Here is a 17622-nt window from a genome sequence, read left to right on the forward strand (position 1 = left end):
GCTCTGAGGCCGGCCCTTGTCGGCGAGCGTCTCTTTTTCTCTTTTCTTTTGAATTTTCTGAGATGAGAGATGCCGAATATCTACTATTTGCTATCTGACGCTGAGGTTGTTTATGGTTGGCTGAGGTTGATGATAGTTTTTTTTTTTATTCAGTTTTTCGTTAGTTTGCATCACAGTTACAGCTGTGGGTTGAGTTTCCATTACGCATGACAATCATTGAAATGTGCCTGACACTCTGAGGCTGGACTAACAACCACCTTACGCCAGTAGATGGCGTAAGGTAGCAACAGGTGGTTGCTGCTGGCCCCCGTTGTCGTGGCAATTCATTTAATTTAACGTTATATAGCGCTTTTCAATAACCCAAAGACGCTTACAAAGACACAAAATATATGTCAATATGTCGACACTATGTATAGTCTTTACGTGCTAACATAATATTGTTGTTTATATTGTTTACACAGTTGTTTTGTAATGTTTATATGGTGTTAATTGTGTCAGATTGTGCTAAACGTTAAACATTACACGGTCGCTGCCGCTGCTGTCTTGGCAACAAGTGTCAGCTGAGAGGAAGTCCAGTCGCAACAGTTGTAGCCTAGTAGTTTCCGTTTGAGCTACAACTGAGTGTATTATCTGTTTGTCTTTTCAGACTGCTGTACATAATAAATACAGAGTGTGTTACAACTGCACAAAGGAAACATGGATTGCACTATGGACAAAGAAATAACAAATATTTAATATTTTTATCTTCAAGACATAGACATAACCCAGTTTGTCTCAAAGGGCTGGGCTCAGCATCCTCTACTTTCACAATGAGTACGAGGAGAGAAGCCTCCATGTAACCTGATGTGTCCCCACGCAGTCTATAGTCAGACTATGGCAGCATAACTACATAATGGTCAGGGCTAGGCCTACCTGGCCAGAAGGTAAATAGAATAATCAGACAGAAGTGTGTGAAAATTCAATTGTTTTTATTGGTCACTTATTGCAATATTGTCATCTTTTTTACTTGTTTATCTGTTCAAAATATAGACTTAAATTATCTTATCACAGTTAATTGCCTGTGGAAAAGCACCTTCAAAAATCAAAATCCCTTTTCACATTAGTCAACAATGAATAAAAAGCACTCACCATATAATCTTACAATCATACAAATGTACATGTACAAAAGTGAACTTGAGACTATATTCAAGTGAATAAAATGACATCTGATAAAGGTATGGACTGCCTTCATGCATTGTCAGAGTCAGATTAGATAAGATTCATAAATAAAATGAGGGGAAAAAACCTGTTAGTGAAACGTGTGTGGGGAAACTATAGGGACTGCATTAAAGGACAATTCCAGGCGAATTCAACTCAGGGCTGTATTTTCATATCATTTTAGGTCTAAAAGAAGGAATCTGAAGATTTTCAGTTTAATTGCTCCTGTTTAGCGGTAGTTGTATCTGTCCCCGCATCGCCACGGCAGCAATGAATGGGAGTGGATGTAAGTTCCGCTGTTTAGGCTGTTTACATCCCTCAAAGCCGCAATTTTTTTCCACAGACAGCGTCAGATGGAGACTCAAACATGCACCGAGAAGTTTATTTACTCCAAGCAAGCCGACATGTTTGTAAAACTAGATCTAATTCAAAGTCTCCCGGAGTCTCGCGCGAGACCCAAGTTGCAGTGCTGGTGTGTTCAGGTGCAGTAGGAGCTACCGCTTGTGTCATAAACACAGGAATATCAACTCTTAACTTGCTTGAAATGTACATTTTTTTCCACAGACAGCGTCAGGTGGCTACTCAAACATGCGCCGAGAAGTTTTTTTTACTTGAAGCAAGTAAAGAGTTGATATTCCTGTGTTTATGACACAAGCGGTAGCTCCTACTGCGCCTGAACACACCGAGCACGGCAACTTGGGTCTCGCGCGAGACTCCGGGAGACTTTGAATTAGATCTAGTTTTACAAACATGTCGGCTTGCTTAAGTAAATAAACTTCTGGCTGCATGTTTGAGTCTCCATCTGATGCTGTCTGTGGCTTTGAGGTATGTAAACAGCCTAAACAGCGGAACTTACATCCACTCCCATTCATTGCTGCCGTGGCGATGCGGGGACAGATACAACTAGCGCAAAACAGGAGCAATTAAACTGAAAATCTTCAGATTCCTTCTTTTAGACCTAAAATGATAGGAAAATACACCCCCGAGTTGAATTCGCCTGGAATTGTCCTTTAAAGGGGAACTACGCATGTCCGGTTGCTTTTCCTCTTTTTTGCTAACCGTCCCCCTGGACATGTGCATTTGTTTTTGACGAAGTCTGCAAAAAAGCAATCAATAGTGCGGAGGATAACGTTATATAACATATACGTTGTTAGGATGTGTACATTTGTGTAGTAGTATCTGTCATGTATAAAAGATTACGGGTTACGGGGACACCGGGTCGGTGGCCAAGTACTGCACTGATGTTGCAAGGATGGTTTTAAGCCAACAGACACCAGGTGGAAGACGGAGAGCCTCCATTCTCCCTGTGACAAACAAGTTACAAGTCATGTTGTAACCATCACAATTACTCTGAAGCTGTTTACTTAAGCTAAAAATGTCGCATAGCTAAGTTGCTCTTTAAAAGTTATCGCAATGATGTTTCTGATTAGTGAACTAGGTCATCGGATCAGGTCCTACCAATACCATTAATGAGTGTTGTCTTTCTAAACACCAAATGATTATTGTTGCTCTTGCTCCTCATCCTCCAAAACATCACCTTCCTCTTCATCCTCGACATCATCATCCTCTTCCTCTGTGTCCGAGTCTGTATTGTTCACAAAATTAACATCACAGTCGTCTGTGGTCAGTGCTGTAAGGAGACTTGAAAACTGTGAGAGATACCTTGAAAATTCTCTCCTCTTACTCCGCAAAGCTGCAGTTGCGCCTCTGTCCTGTCTGTTTGAGGAATGCCCTTCTGGCTGGGAGTGTCTGTCCATTTCAGTTATCTGCTTTTCATAGAACCTTTTGGCTGATTTGCAGTCTTCCACCAAGTACGCTTTCTCTTCATTTGCCCTTCTTGTTGTATTCCACAACACAAACAGCTGCTGTTTAACTGGCAGGTTGTCAATTTCTCTGGTAGTCAGGGTTGACCAAATGGGACTGTCGATTTGAATGACATCATTGTAGTCCAAGGCATGTGGCTGGTTGACTGCTCTGGTGGCAATGTTGAACTCTTTCACTTTTTGTTTGATCTTCTGGCAAACTGAAGAGATCTTCTTTGAAAGTCTGATTGCAATTTTCTGACCATCTGCAAAACAAATGGTTGATTCAATTTCATGAATGGAAGATGGAAACATTAACCACATGTAACATTTTATATACCTACTGTACCTGCATATTTTCTCACAAGGCCACAGAGAAACTTCCGCTCTAAGGCAAGTCGATAGATGGCCTGCAGTGAGTTCTGTCTCTTCTTGTCTTCTATTGCACTTTGGATGTGCAAGCATGATTCACTTGTCAGAATCCATCTTTCTCTAAGGCCATGTAGCTTCTCAATTGATTTTATTTTCTTCTCTAATCTGAAAGTTGTACGTAAAAAAATAAATACATGTCTTGGTTATGCAATATAAATCTTATTGATTAATGGATTGAGGCTTGTTTGATAAACAAAACATAAATATTTATATAATTCTTGAACTACAGCTTCTTATTGACCTGATAAAGACTTGCATATTTGCAGTTAATATCAACACCATCACTGTTCACCCTCACATCCATGGATCCAAGTGAAGCGATACTTACTTATCAAGACGTGTTGTGACATCACAAGTCCTGCTGGCAGTCACACTCCTCAAGACTTGTCTGGGAAAAACAGGGTGTTGTTAACAACAACATAAATAATACTGTAATTGCAGTCTGCATAATGCATTCATGATTGTTAAAGCAATTCTTACTTTTCTGGAACTTTTGCACATTTCTTTGTCTAAGTTAAAATGCTATTAATAATCTGATGATACATTAAAATGTAAGAGAAACCCAACAGAGTTAAAAACTCATAATTTTCCCATTCTCATATAATTCTGAGAAAAGTCTGACCAATAATATTATTCGGTCCGATTAATAAGATTTAACGAGCGACCAAACCTACTTATGTAATCACTTTGTGCACCCCTCTCCTCCTCTCCCCCCTGACCAGGAAGAACGCTTAAAAAAACCCTTACTTTATAAAGCATCCAGAGCTGTTAGCTAGAGCTGTCTATGACTCGGACCCGGTATTTTGGCCCTGAACCAGCGCATCAGGTCGCGCTGGTCCGGCCGCCAGAGATAACTGTTATCTGCTTCCCCTGCGTCTCCAGTAGCAGTAGCCTAACAACAGTTTATTATAAAACTCATCAGTCATCATCACTGAGTCCGTTTATACGGTTTAAAACTCCGGTCTTGTGTTTGACTGTGTTGTTCCCATTTCACTTGCGTTCCTGTTCTGTTTACCGTTGCCATGCCAACGCATGCAGTGGGGAGGGAGGGGGGACGTGGAGGTGCGGCAGGAGGGAGAGGTGGGTGGGACTTGTGAGGGAGGTGGAGCTGTTGATTTTCAAATGTTTGTGCTGTGTGAAATGTCAGATCGGTAAGAATTGCTTTAACTCTGGCGTTGGCGTGTCTTGTTTTGTTGCAGAGGGCAAACTGTGCTGCTGGTTAAACTAATGGTTCAACACATAATATAGTAATTCAATTCAAACAAAAAGTGCAGCAACAGGGGTCTCATTTATAACCGTTGCGTATGCACAAAACGGGCCTGAGAGTGGCGTACGTGACTTTCCACGCCAAGGTTGTGATCTATAAAAAACAAACTTGACGGAAGAATGTGCGCAGCTCTAAGCAAACTCTAAGCCATGCGTACGCAGGGTTTGAAGGAAAAGGGGAATTGGCGACACAGACGGTGTGGTGGTGAACTGAAGTCAGACTGAAGAAATGTAGGGTGAGAATAATGTTTGTTTTTATAATTGCCATTCACATGTTTAATTTCAACCCGTATCATAAGTTGGATCCATGTTATCAGAATTATTTAATTCAACTACATTATTTTGGAGCACAAAGTGGCACTGGCACCGCTGGAGGAGAAAGGAGGGAGAGGGAGACCATGATGAATGGTTAATAACTTGTTTCAGATTTACTAGAACTGTTGTCATTGTTGTAACTATGTGCCGAACCGGGTCCAGCATTTGAGAGGGCAGCGACCGTAACCACGCCGCCACCGTGCACTCTGAGCCTACGGTTAAAACAGGGCGTGTACAGGGAGGGACGTGAAGCGGATTCAGCTGCGCACACTTGTAGGAACTCTGTGATTTATAAAGGGAAGTTTGCTTACAAATGTGCGTACGCAGGGTTTTATAAATCAGAATATTTTTTGGCGCACGCAAAACTTGGCTTTTGGGTGTACGTACACTTTTAGTAATGATCCTAGTTTTATAAATGAGACCCCAGGTCATTTTGATTAGATTTTGTCATTTGTTATACAAGAAGACATAGATTCAATGTACTTGTCATTGTGGAGATTATCTGTGGAATTTGAATTACACAGAGAGGTTATTTGTAATTTCCTCTCAGACCTAGTTAGAATATCTAAAACATATTTTGCTGTAAAAACTCACAGTTCCTGGTGCTCTATGAGTTTTTGGACATAGTCTTCTTCCCAGGTCCAGTCTACAGACCGCTTGGCCTCTGTCTGGTATTGGTTTGTCCATACTTGTATGTCTTGCTGTGTGAGGCCTTGAGACAAAAACATGACATACTTCAATACCTTCAAACTGGTATAGTATAGTATAGTATAGTATAGTATAGTGATCATTATTACATTTATATTTAGTAAATACATTTCTCTGTTAAAACCTTTCCAACATTTTGTGTCTTACCTGTATTCTTCATGATTTCCGTCATCTCTGCGTTTGCTTCCTCCTCAACTGACTTGACCTTTGCAGCTTTGAGAACCAGGGCTTTTGCTTGAAATGGAGTCAAGAAATCCAAAGTAAGACATTATAATATTGTCCTATTTGTCTTCATAGTCTATCAATTATCGTACAAAGCGGACAAAGTTTAACTAAAAAATAGAATTGATTAAACAGATTAAGATGACAATTGCTTAAAAGGTTGTTTGTACATGAGACATGACATGAGAGAAAGACACTAACACATTACACCTTTACCTTGGCTCTTCCTTATCCTTGAACTGTAGTGCAGCAAAGCATCAGTCAGCAGATCGACTCTGTGCGAAGGTGTCATCTCTTTGGTCACCTTACCAAAACGGCGAAGGTATGACCACAGTCGTTCCAGTTGTTCCCCATCAGCTAAACCGGCACCTTCAACATTCCTACAGCTGTAGGAAATCTACAAAACAGAATTGAAACAAAAAAAGAAGTTGATCATTTAAATAAGTTATACACTACTGGTCATAACTTTTTAACAGTTAGGCTACTAACAGGATGCCAACCTGACAAGCAACATCATGTCCATAAGCATGGAATGCAGGAACAGCAAATGTAGTCTTTGTTGTCACAAGATCTGGATAAAACTTCTGCAAGATAAACAATACATATACATTTCTTATATATACATAGATTTATAAGTTGTAATTTGGTTTCTCTATAATTGGAAGACAAGCAATAAAAGATGCATAAAAAATTACCTGCAAGTGAGGTTTCAATTTGCATGCAATATCGTACATGAAGACAATTTTTTTGTTTGTCCCAAATTGCTCTTGCAGTTCCTTTAGCAGGTAAGCAGCATTTGAAAGGCTAAAAGAAAAAAACAAATACAAAACCGTAAACATAAATAGTCCAACATAATGAAACATTCTTATGTGAAAGCTTTGGATTTACCTTTCACCTCTCTTCAGGCTCAGAAAGCGACGTGGATGTTCATGCTTACAGGATAAGCCAAAAACACCAGTTTCGTCCAGTTTGGAGTTCTTCACCTTTGACCGGAGGGCATTGCCTGCTTGAAAGCTGACACAACCCTGTAAAAGTTGGTGCATATGTTTGTATCCACATTGCTGGGCATGCATACTTTTTTCAAATTACACTGTCAAATCCCTACTTGATCACATGTCCTAAAAAGGTAAGAAATTACTTTTTAAGGTAAATGTGTGAACATAAAATATGAATAAATCCATGCTACATTAAAGGGATAGTTTGGGTCTTTTGATATGAATCTAAATGGCATCCCCATCACCAGTTACCTGCTGTGACAGTGACTTTCCCCGACTGCGTCCCGTGAGCGGAGTTCGGCCTGGTTTCGGTGCTGACGAATGTAGCTAGTTGGCTGGGGTCACGAAAATAAAGCGTTTCACCTCTCAAAACAATATGCGTTCAAAAGAGTAATACATTTGCATCACAAATGCGTTGTCCACGAAAAAGTCAGACCTCACAATCGCTTGGCGCTACTTGGAGAGTAGCACTGTTCTTTTTTTCTTTTTTTTCAGCAGCACCATCCGGTGCAGGTGATGCACGCTGTCTGTCTGTGTATGTTTGTCGGTCTGATCTTCCACCATGAACTGCGCTGCAACGATCACCCACCTCTTTTATATAGGCCTACCTAACAGTCTATGACTCTAACACCATCTGACAAGGTTCAGCATCACATCAGGTTCATAAAGCTCTCCCTTTGGCTCTGTGCTAAAACAAGGGATGGCTTCATCACTTGTGTCATAGTCAGATATGTTTACGTGAACTATCTGAGCAGTAAACTCAGTGAAACAGCTGATGGAAACGTCACAGCCGTCTACAGGCGGCAGCGCGCAGTGATACGAAGGGAGAGAAAATAGCGCCAAGCGATTGTGAGGTCTGACTTTTTCGTGGACAACGGTTTTGTGATGCAAATGTATCACTCTTTTGAACACATATTGTTTTGAGAAGCAAAACGCTTTATTTTCGTGACCCCAGCCAACTAGCCGGACTACATTCGTCAGCACCAAAGCCAGGCCGGAACTCTGCTCACGGGACCCAGTCCGGGGAAAGTCACTGTCACAGCAGGTAACTGGTGATGGGGATGCCATATAGATTCATATCAAAAGACCGAACTATCCCTTTAACATTACATTTTTATACTGCAACCCAGTAATGAAGGTGGAAGGTATTAAACAACAATGTATAAACTTTACCTGCTCAGAAGAATGCCGCTTTTCTTCAGTAAAAGCATCAACAACATCCTGGGGGCAGAAGAACCGGTTGGAGTGCTTGGGGGCCTCAAGGCTACTTCCAGATGATTTTTTCCTTGGAAGTCCAAACAGTCCATCGGCCGCAACAACCAGACATCCATCACTCTATAATAAGTGACAGTCAGAGTAAAAATGTGTCATTAGGCATCTGTGACAGCTTTCAAATTAAACATTATAACAGATTATATTTTTCATTCTTGATTGGGAAACCAGAGCAGCAAATTCAGTTAGAGTGCAGTAATAGTAAACCAGACCATGATATGCCTGAATGTCGATCTTTCAGATACTATTATTTGACTAGTTGTTTGTTATTGTGTTGATAAAGAAAATAAGATATGTATAATGTATCACTTCACAAACAATTACTGCTTCAAGTATAACATCCCTAATTTAGCACATGTATACATTATACCTCTGGACAGAGAGGACACTGTGTTCCATCTGTTATGTCTGGTCCAAGACAGCACAGTGTTGACATCTGGTATCGGAAGTGTCTGTATTCCTCATAGGACTCATTTATGAGGATTCCATACAGGTCATGAGACTATATGGAAAGTGATCATAATCACAATGGGTCAACACTAAAAAGGTGTTTTTCAAATTGCAAACTTGCATATGATGGTGATTGTTAGAAAGGATTAATATTAACAGAAGCTACTAATAAACAAACCTTGGAGGCATCTGACGAACACTGAATTGCTGCACATACAGCTTTCAGTGATGCACCACACTCAAGCTGAAGGCGACAAACCAGGTCCATCAGTGTCATTGAGATGGCAGTTTGTGGATGCTTCACTGTTGCTGGCCAAAGGCCATAGCGCACAAGTGATGCAACCTCCATTTCGCAGTGGCAGAACTGAATCCACACATCATGAAGCCTTCCTACAATCCACGACAGAATAGCTGTTAAATGCTGTACTTTTTAAACAACTTTCCATTTTGTGCAGGGTGGATATGACTGTTTCTGATATACTGTATTACTTACCTTGCTGATCAAACACATTTATTTGACGTGCATAGGATGTTTCACACTGGTGGCCATCCTTCCTTGTCCAGTGCCACCGAAAGCCTACTGGTAATTCCTGGTGAAATTCACCATCCTTAAATATAAAGATGACATTATAAACTTTTTAGTGCACAGTACACAAAAACAAGAATAGGTGCGTGCTAGATAGAGGTTATAAACAGGGAGAAGACATTTAAGTTAATTTGGCATCAATATCATACTGTAAGCCCCATACAATTCTATTCTGTACCACTCTATTTTTTTTAGAACACTGGAAATATGCTGTTAGAGAAATACTGGAGAGAAAAGTATTAAGTAACACAAACCTCCCACTTTTCAAGCCCATGCAATGCAACAGAGCCCTGATGTACAGTCTTGACACAGCCTTCACAGTAGTAACTGTCACTGCCACAGTCGTTGCATCGCCAGATGTCACAGGTGAGGGAAACTCCACAAACTGCGCAGGGTGCGTTTTCTGAGGGACAGAAAAGCTCCAACCTCACACCAAGGAGTATCTCCCTTGTTCTGGCCCAAGCTTCCACCAAATCCTGCTTCTTGTTGGTGCTGGTACTCCCTTCAAGTTCATCAGCTGCAAGTGGCAAGGTGCAAGCTGCTGATGGTGGAGCTGCAAAGCAGCACCTTTCTGCCAGTTGGTTTGAGGGCAAGGGGGTCCTCTCCTTCAAATATCTCCTGGACACTCTTGCTCTTCCTCTCAATGGTATGTTTTTGACTGTAATGTAGGGTCTCACTTTTTTTTTTTCGCCATGTTCATCTATTCAAATATATAAAAAAAAGAAAAGAAAAGAAAGAAGGATGAACAGGATTACTGTTATATGATCACATTACACAAGTCGGCTTGGTGCACTGCACGCGGAACCGCAGCGTCCGGGGTGTGTGACTGTCTCTCTCTCTCTCTCTCTGCGTGCGCGCGCGCGCGCGTGTGTTTGTTTGTGTGTGTGTGTGTGTGTGTGTGTGTGTGTGTGTGTGTGTGTGTGTGTGTGTGTGTGTGTGTGTGTGTGCGTGAGAGAGAGAGAGAGAGAGAGAGAGAGAGAATGCCAATACGGAGCAGCGCTATAAAATTATGCGCTATGGGGGCTGTGGCTATGGTGCTGTCATATGCGCGCTTCTTTCTTTCTGTGTGTGTCTTACAGTCTATGGTGTGTGTTTGTGTGTGTGTGTGAGAGAGAGAGAGAATGCCAATCTTCTTTTTACAGTCTATGATGCCAATACAGAGCAGCGATCGCACCGTGTTTCGCTTTTACCGCTTTTTTTCGCTTGCGCGCTTTTCTCTGTGTGTCAGAAAATGTCAATACGGAAACATAAGTCTATCTATCTATCTATGCTACACATACATTGAATTGGATTGTCTGTGCAATTCCGTCAATTAGGCTATTTTTAGTAAACTTTCAGTCTGACCTGTTTGTTTCCATTACTCACAGGCAGGTGCTCGTACACGTACCGGTATATTCAAGGGAATGCTAACCAGAATGTGGTCAGTGGTTAAAAAGTATGCCGACTGGCTCAAGGACCGGACAGTTTCATTTCAGAGGTCTGTCAGAAATAACATGCATTACTGATATCACGTTTGCAATTGTCACTCCACCCCCCCTCGTTATCATTATTATTAAATCACGTTATTAAATCAGGAACACCAAATACTAACCTGCTGTCTACGCGCCTTCGTCTCCCACAAGCTTCTTCTTCGTCTTTTTTCCCGTTTTATGGCAGGCAGCACCTACAGGTGCAATACCGCCACCTCCTGTCCTGGAGTGAGAGGCTTATCCCCGACATTAAACCAAAGATACCAAACCGTCTTTGATCAAACCAAACAAAATGAATAGAGGAAGAAAAAACGGCATTCCTTTATACAAGTAAAATACATTCATGGCCCCTTCTCTCTGACACCTAAACAACCCCCCCCCCCCCCCATCTTTCCGGTACGCGTCCGGTACCGGTAACAGGTTGCCTAGCAACCACAGTAAACTATGGCTATCGTCCAACAAAGATACGGAATAAATAATATTTTATTGTATTTTCTATCAGCTGTGGATTCATGAGGACTGTCAAACACACGCCACTTTCATTGATTATTTATCATATAGCCTAGCTAGGCTATTATTTAACAGGTGTTGGACAACATTAAAAAAAGCCTTTATTATAGGCTATTTAAACTATTTATTAAAATTATATATATATATATATATCTTTTTTTAATTGTTTTTCATGGACAAGATCCTAGCTCTAATGATCAACCTTCTGTGCCTACTGGGCATTAATAACATTGGGTCAACCAGATTAATAGGTGATAACAGCCTCCTGCACCTACTAGTAGGTAGAGTAGGGCCCTACTGGCCCATATTTGTGGGATGATGGTACCCGGATTACGTCTATTCAATGGTATGACAACAGTCAAATCGGGTGGTGGGTTTGATTCCCATGTTGACAGAGATGGCAAAATCGGCAGTAGCCCCGCGGCCCATTCAAAATTTCCCGAGAGGAAATTTTCTAGTTTAGTTTATATAATTGTGATAACCATGAATTGGTTTTGATTTGATTTGCAGCATGATGTTTTGTCTAATTGCCAATTTTCCACACACAAAAAATGAAGAAAGAAAGAAAAATCTGAGGTGATGAAAGGGAAAGTGATGGACTGACCCAAGGCTTTAGAAAGTGAGAGTGAGGAAGGATAGACCTGTCTGCCATCTGGACGGCCTCGCGCTGTGTGTCACTCTATTCTGCGGATCATTTGACCATGAATCATTTATAAAGTGGAGCCCGCATCCTCCAGGGGAGAAACCACCATCCGCTAATCACAGTGGAGAGAAACCACAGAGCTGCTGCTGCTGCTGCCGCTGCTGCTGCTCCGTGGTTCAGAGCAGAGACGCTTCACTTCACTTCACTCCACTCGCGTGTGGGGGCGGGGACAGGTGTGTGCACCTTCCTCACAGGTGTGTTTTCATCAGTGGAAGAAGCGACAGAAACTTTGGAGAAACTTCTTCAGTCATCGATCCAACACTTAATGGAGAGGATTTAAAAAAAAAAAAAAAAAGTGTCGTTTTAACCTTTAACGACTGAGGAATAAAGATCCAGACAGTGAGTTTTGATTTGAAGCTATTTCAGGAGGAAACACCATGCTGCCCGCTCAGGAGGCCGCGAGGATCTACCACACCAACTACGTGCGTAACGCGCGTGCCGTGGGCGTGATGTGGACGGTGTTCACCATCACCTTCGCCGTCATCATGGTGGTGGTGTTCATCCAGCCCTACTGGATCGGAGACAGCGTCAACACGCCGCAGGCCGGATACTTCGGCCTCTTCCACTACTGCATCGGGAACGCGCTCACCTCGGAGCTCGTCTGCAAAGGGAGCGCGCTGGACTTCGGCTCCATCCCGTCCGGCGCCTTCAAGACGGCCATGTTCTTCGTGGGGATCTCCATGCTGCTGGTGGTGGCGAGCATCGTCTGCTTCAGCCTCTTCTTCTTCTGCAACGCGGGCAGCGTGTACACGATCTGCGCGTGGCTGCAGCTGGCCTCCAGTGAGCGACCGGGGTGTGACCTCAGTAGTTTTGAGGGGTTGGGGGGGGTGGGGGGGGTGGGGTATTAAAGTAGAGATAGTTCAACATTTTGGCCCATTGCCATAATCCCTATCGTTTTAGGAGTAGGTTCGTTACTTTTATTTGTCAGTGCAAGCTACTTTTAGAACGGCGGAGCAGAGCCGCGAGCCGCTCAGAGCTACGCTACGGAGGCTCATGGGATTTCTTGGTTTCCCTCATCAAACTCATCAAATACACAATCCAACGACTCCAAAACGCTCTGGTGGACAAGTTGTGACCTGCACATTCACCACGCTATGAAATAATAACAGAACGTTACCAGACAGAGTTGTTTTAGAGGTAAATTCAGAGACTGCTTGCTGAAAAACTGCCCCCGACAGCAACGCGCATCAGCCGTTTTGCATGAATTTACCTCTAAAACAACTCCATCTAGTAACGTGATGTTATTTATTGTTAATGTTATTATCTCATAGCGTGGTGAATGTGCAGGTCACAACTTGTCCACCAGAGCGTTTTGGAGTTGTTGGATTGTTGTGAGGGAAACCAAGAAATCCCATGAGCTTCTGTAGCGTAGCTCTGAGTGGCTCGCGGCTCTGCTCCGCCGTTCTAAAAACAGCTTGCGCCGACAATTAAAGGTAACGAACCAACTCCTAAAACTATTATGGCAATGGGTCAATTTGCCAAAATGTTGAACTATCCCTTTAAAGTTTATATCATTCACATGGAAACATGCTTTTGTCTCATATTATGGTCACACTTGGATATTAAATAGCCTACAGGGAAAGCATGTGGCCTATTATAGCCCATAAAATATGTTTTATATACGAAGAAGAATGTATAGTATATACAATATACTGAGGCTCTTCTAGCACATTAGTTGCCATTTAGACACATTTTACACCAAACTAACTTTCTAACTTCAAAATCATTCATCTCTTCTTCTCTTTATCACTCATTGTGCAGCAGTAAAACTATAGTTGGAGAAGTATTCAGGTCTTACACTCAACTAAAAGGAGAATTTCCACAGTGTTGAAGTCCTGCATTCAAATATTTAGAAGTGAAAGTGCAGCATCTGGTTTCTTTAAACTCATTTCACTTTAAAAGCCTGTCTGTTTAAAAGTGAAGCTGAACTATAAAGTACAATATTTCCCTATGGCTCCACATGTGGGTTCATGTCTATGAAAAGATGAGAACATCTGGGACACAAGAAAACACACGTAAGCAGTAATAATAAGATTATGTGGAAGCACAGTGGAGGCTGTGTCTTCACTCTGAGGGCAGAGCAGGATTATATCTGAGGCCACGACTGAATGACGCTGGTAGTTTCTGTTCGACACAGAGCATCATTACATGTCGTCTCTCTCTCTCCCTCTTCAACACAGACACAGATGAGAGGCAGGGGAGTGTTTCTGAAACACAAAGCAGCTTGTGAACAGATGTAGCTGTAGCTGAGAGTGAGAGAACGAGCCCGTAATGAAACAAATAATGAGATTAACCTGGAGGTGTGCTGTTACACTTTCTCCTCTGCCGCTTCGTAGGCAACACACCTGCCATCCAGAGTGTGTGTGTGTGTGTGTTAGTGTGTGTGTTCTGTCTTTGTGAGGATAAAATAAGGAGGATCTTAAGCTCTGTTTCTAAACATTAGGGTCATAAAAGATTGTGAATGTTTATCTGCAGAGTTTAATGACTGACTGAGGGTCAGATAACGACTTCAGTGTTTTTAGGATGATGTGTAATTAGGAATCTGTGTTGGCTTTTAAGAGTAGATATTGAATTCAAAAAGGTTGTTGGGAGTGGCTTTCGGGTTAGAAACCCTTCCTCAGACCCGAAACGTCACTCCCCTTTTGGGTGATAATAAATTATTGCTCTGGAGCTTTTGTTGGTGTGCGGACTTTTCCTTTTTCTTATCATTTACTTGTTTTGTCTGGCACCCAGCGTTTAGCGTGCTTTTTCTATTTTTTCAATACATATGATAAATGTCCAATAGCAGAGTCGTAGTTGTTTCCTTGTCCTTGTTTAACTCTGAACTATGTTATAAAGCTGACCAGAAGTTGCAGTTTGAAATTCCTGATGTTAAGAGACTTGAGAGAGTTGAGCTGAGAGCTGAGAAGGTGAAAGTGTGTGAGGGAGGGGCTCAGAAAGTGAAAGTGAGACGTGTGTGTGTGTGTTTGTGTGTGTGCACGCTAATGTTTCACCTCGTCACCTGATAGTTCACATGTGGGGGTGGGACGACACAAGTCTGTCTTCAGAGTCAATAATGGATGAACACTTTCATCGTTCTGGAGCCGAGATGCTTTAGAGTTGCTAGGCAACTCATCTGCACGTGTGCGTATGTGTGTGTTTAGTGCGTATCTGAATGAGATGAGTGTGTACAATTAATTTCTCTGGTGGCTTCTCTGTCTCGTTATTACAGCTCCTGAAATGGAGACGGTGATGTTCTGTTCACAGCCGACACGTCATTACATTTAAACAGTTCATGTTGATGTTAAAATACAGAACATTTGTGTATTTGACTCAAACATCTCCTCCCTCCCTCTCTCTCTCTCTCTCAGGTACGTGCATGGTGATTGGCTGTATGATCTACCCCGACGGCTGGGACTCGGAGGAGGTGAAGCGCATGTGTGGCCAACGAACGGACAAATACACCCTGGGAAACTGCACGGTGCGCTGGGCCTACATCCTGGCCATCATCAGCATCATGGACTCGCTCATCCTCTCCTTCCTGGCCTTCAGTCTGGGCAGCCGGCAGGACAAGCTGCTGCCAGAGGACTTCCAGGTGGAGGGGAAAGGTAATGGGGTGTGAAGGGAGGATTTGGGGGGCAGAGGAAGGTGGGGAACGTGGGGGGGTTCATTGATGAAATATGGAGATTCAGATGAGAGGTTGAGACAGTGAACAACCACATCGACAGCATGGGGAAAGCACTTTACTAGTTTGAATCCTCTGGTTGGATGGGATAGGATAAGGACACCTATCCTTAACGTATCCCAGGAGTGCCCCAGGGATTGGCACTGGGACCACTTCTCTTTATAATATACACCACTTCCTAGGGTCCAAATAATCATCTACTTTTATGTTACTTCTATGCCGATGACACAAAAACATATACCTGTTGTTCTTGACCATAACCTCTTGATCTTTGCAGGGATGTCAGATTGTTTCTCAGACTTATCCACCACAATTAACACCACCTTTAATCAATCAAACCTCCCAAAGACCGAACCCTTAGTCTTTTCAGCCAATCACCTTCTTCATCACAATAATATTAATAGCCTATCATTGGTTCTTCGTCTGTTTGCCAGCTTTTCTTCTCTATGTTGCATCTGTCTCTTTGTCATGCTGCTTTAAAAAACAGACTGTAGTTACCTCTCACCCTTATTGCTGCAGTGGTATTGTGGTACATCTTCATCATCATGCACTTTGCAGACCCTTTGTAGATGGTCCAAACTGCAGCAACTTGTCTGGTCTTTAGCCTAAAAGGGCACATATCTGAATCAAACCGAAGTCACCAATGCTTTCCTTTAGAGTGACTTCTTGATCTGCAGACTTCATACAACCCTATGCTTCTTCTCACCTATTGTACTTGTGTCTTTTCACAAAAGGCAATCATAGTGTGGACTGAAGAAGCTACCGAATGCGATGAGAGTAGGGGTGTCTCATACTTTAACATCCCTAACCAACTCTTACTATGCACATTTCAGAGCACATGAGATTTTAGTGATTTCCCTCAATTATAACTTGCTCTGGATAAAAGCTTTGCCAAATGAATAAATGGAAATGTAAAAGATTGGACTCGGGGAGATATAGTATCAGGTGGGAAGATTAAATTGGTGCAGGGGGTCAACGGCTTTGTCTGGAGAGAAAATGGAAAGAGGTGAAGCAGAGGCTGGAAGTCTTTGAAGCTTCAAGGACCTCAGTCAAAGTGTAAAATGACTGAGGTCTGGAAGAAATAACATCAAAACTCAAATAATCAGAAACCTCTTTCTCATCTTTACTTTCAGTCTTGGTCAAGGTCTTAGTGGGTAAATACAACTGTATGAAATCATACTCACAGCTTTCACCATTCTTTATGTTTTTTTAGTTGTATTTTCCATCATAAGAATCAGAATTTTAAAGCACGGCTGATATTTGTGATTCAGAGTGAAATACTTTGACATCTTTTCAAGGTCCCTTTATGACAAATAAAATAGACTCTGGTGATCCTTGAACCTTTCCTGCAACACAAGTGCTTTAAAGTTTTTTCTTATTCTTTGAAATATGTTGGCACAGTTTAGACTGACATCTATTTTTCCTAGCTGATTATTTCAAATGACTTGATCCTTTTACTTTGTTATGAAGATGGCATTTGATTTATTTAACCATCTCAGCACTTGGATGGATAATGTGGACATACTTGGACCCTAGAGGACATTATTATTTATTCACTATGCTACTATATAACTAGTCGTACAGTATGTGTTGAAAACCAAGCTGAGCCACATGTTTTGTCAGAGGATTTCACCTTATCCTTTTTAGTAATTATGCTTTTCTCTGACCATAGATAATGCATAACCCCAGAGGACAACAGGGACCAGAGATGGACAGGAAATAAAGAGGAGCCCATCTCGATTTGAATGTAACAGCTCATCAACAAACATTTAAAAACACGGACATGGAGTCACTGCTCACTTCTGCCTTTAGATTATCTACTGGTTGTTTCTGGGTAAAAACACTTCAATAAATATGTTTTCTGCTTGCAACTTTGGAAAATTACTTGATGAGCTACAATATTTGAAATGCTAAAATAAAAATCTTTACTCCTTGTCCAGAGGATCGTTAATGGACATTACAGATAATTGTCAGATAATCCTTCCAAAACATGCTCCAGATTACTGTTAAACACTTTAATTGTGATACTGG

The 17622-nt window shown here is 41.9% G+C and overlaps 1 protein-coding gene across 1 annotated transcript; it reads left to right on the forward strand.

Moving 5' to 3' along the window:
* The first annotated feature begins 12155 nt into the window (after window positions 1-12155).
* On the forward strand, window positions 12156-17560 carry lhfpl5a (LHFPL tetraspan subfamily member 5a). Its single transcript, XM_085775901.1, has 3 exons — window positions 12156-12707; window positions 15278-15514; window positions 17264-17560. Exons 1-3 carry the CDS (start codon window positions 12305-12307, stop codon window positions 17272-17274), a joined length of 651 nt encoding a protein of 216 aa, XP_085632027.1. The 5' UTR covers window positions 12156-12304; the 3' UTR covers window positions 17275-17560.
* The last annotated feature ends 62 nt before the right edge of the window (window positions 17561-17622 follow it).

This window comes from Trachurus japonicus, chromosome 5, assembly GCF_045865225.1.
Source record: "Trachurus japonicus isolate A0001 chromosome 5, Traja_1.0".
NCBI lineage: Eukaryota > Metazoa > Chordata > Actinopteri > Carangiformes > Carangidae > Trachurus > Trachurus japonicus.

Excerpts from the sequence above, each read along its gene's own strand:
- lhfpl5a (XM_085775901.1), top strand. The coding sequence starts at position 12,305 with ATGCTGCCCGCTCAGGAGGCCGCGAGGATCTACCACACCAACTACGTG. Across the intron at positions 12,708-15,277 it reads GTGGCTGCAGCTGGCCTCCA|GTACGTGCATGGTGATTGGC; the intron begins GTGAGCGACCGG and ends TCTCTCTCTCAG.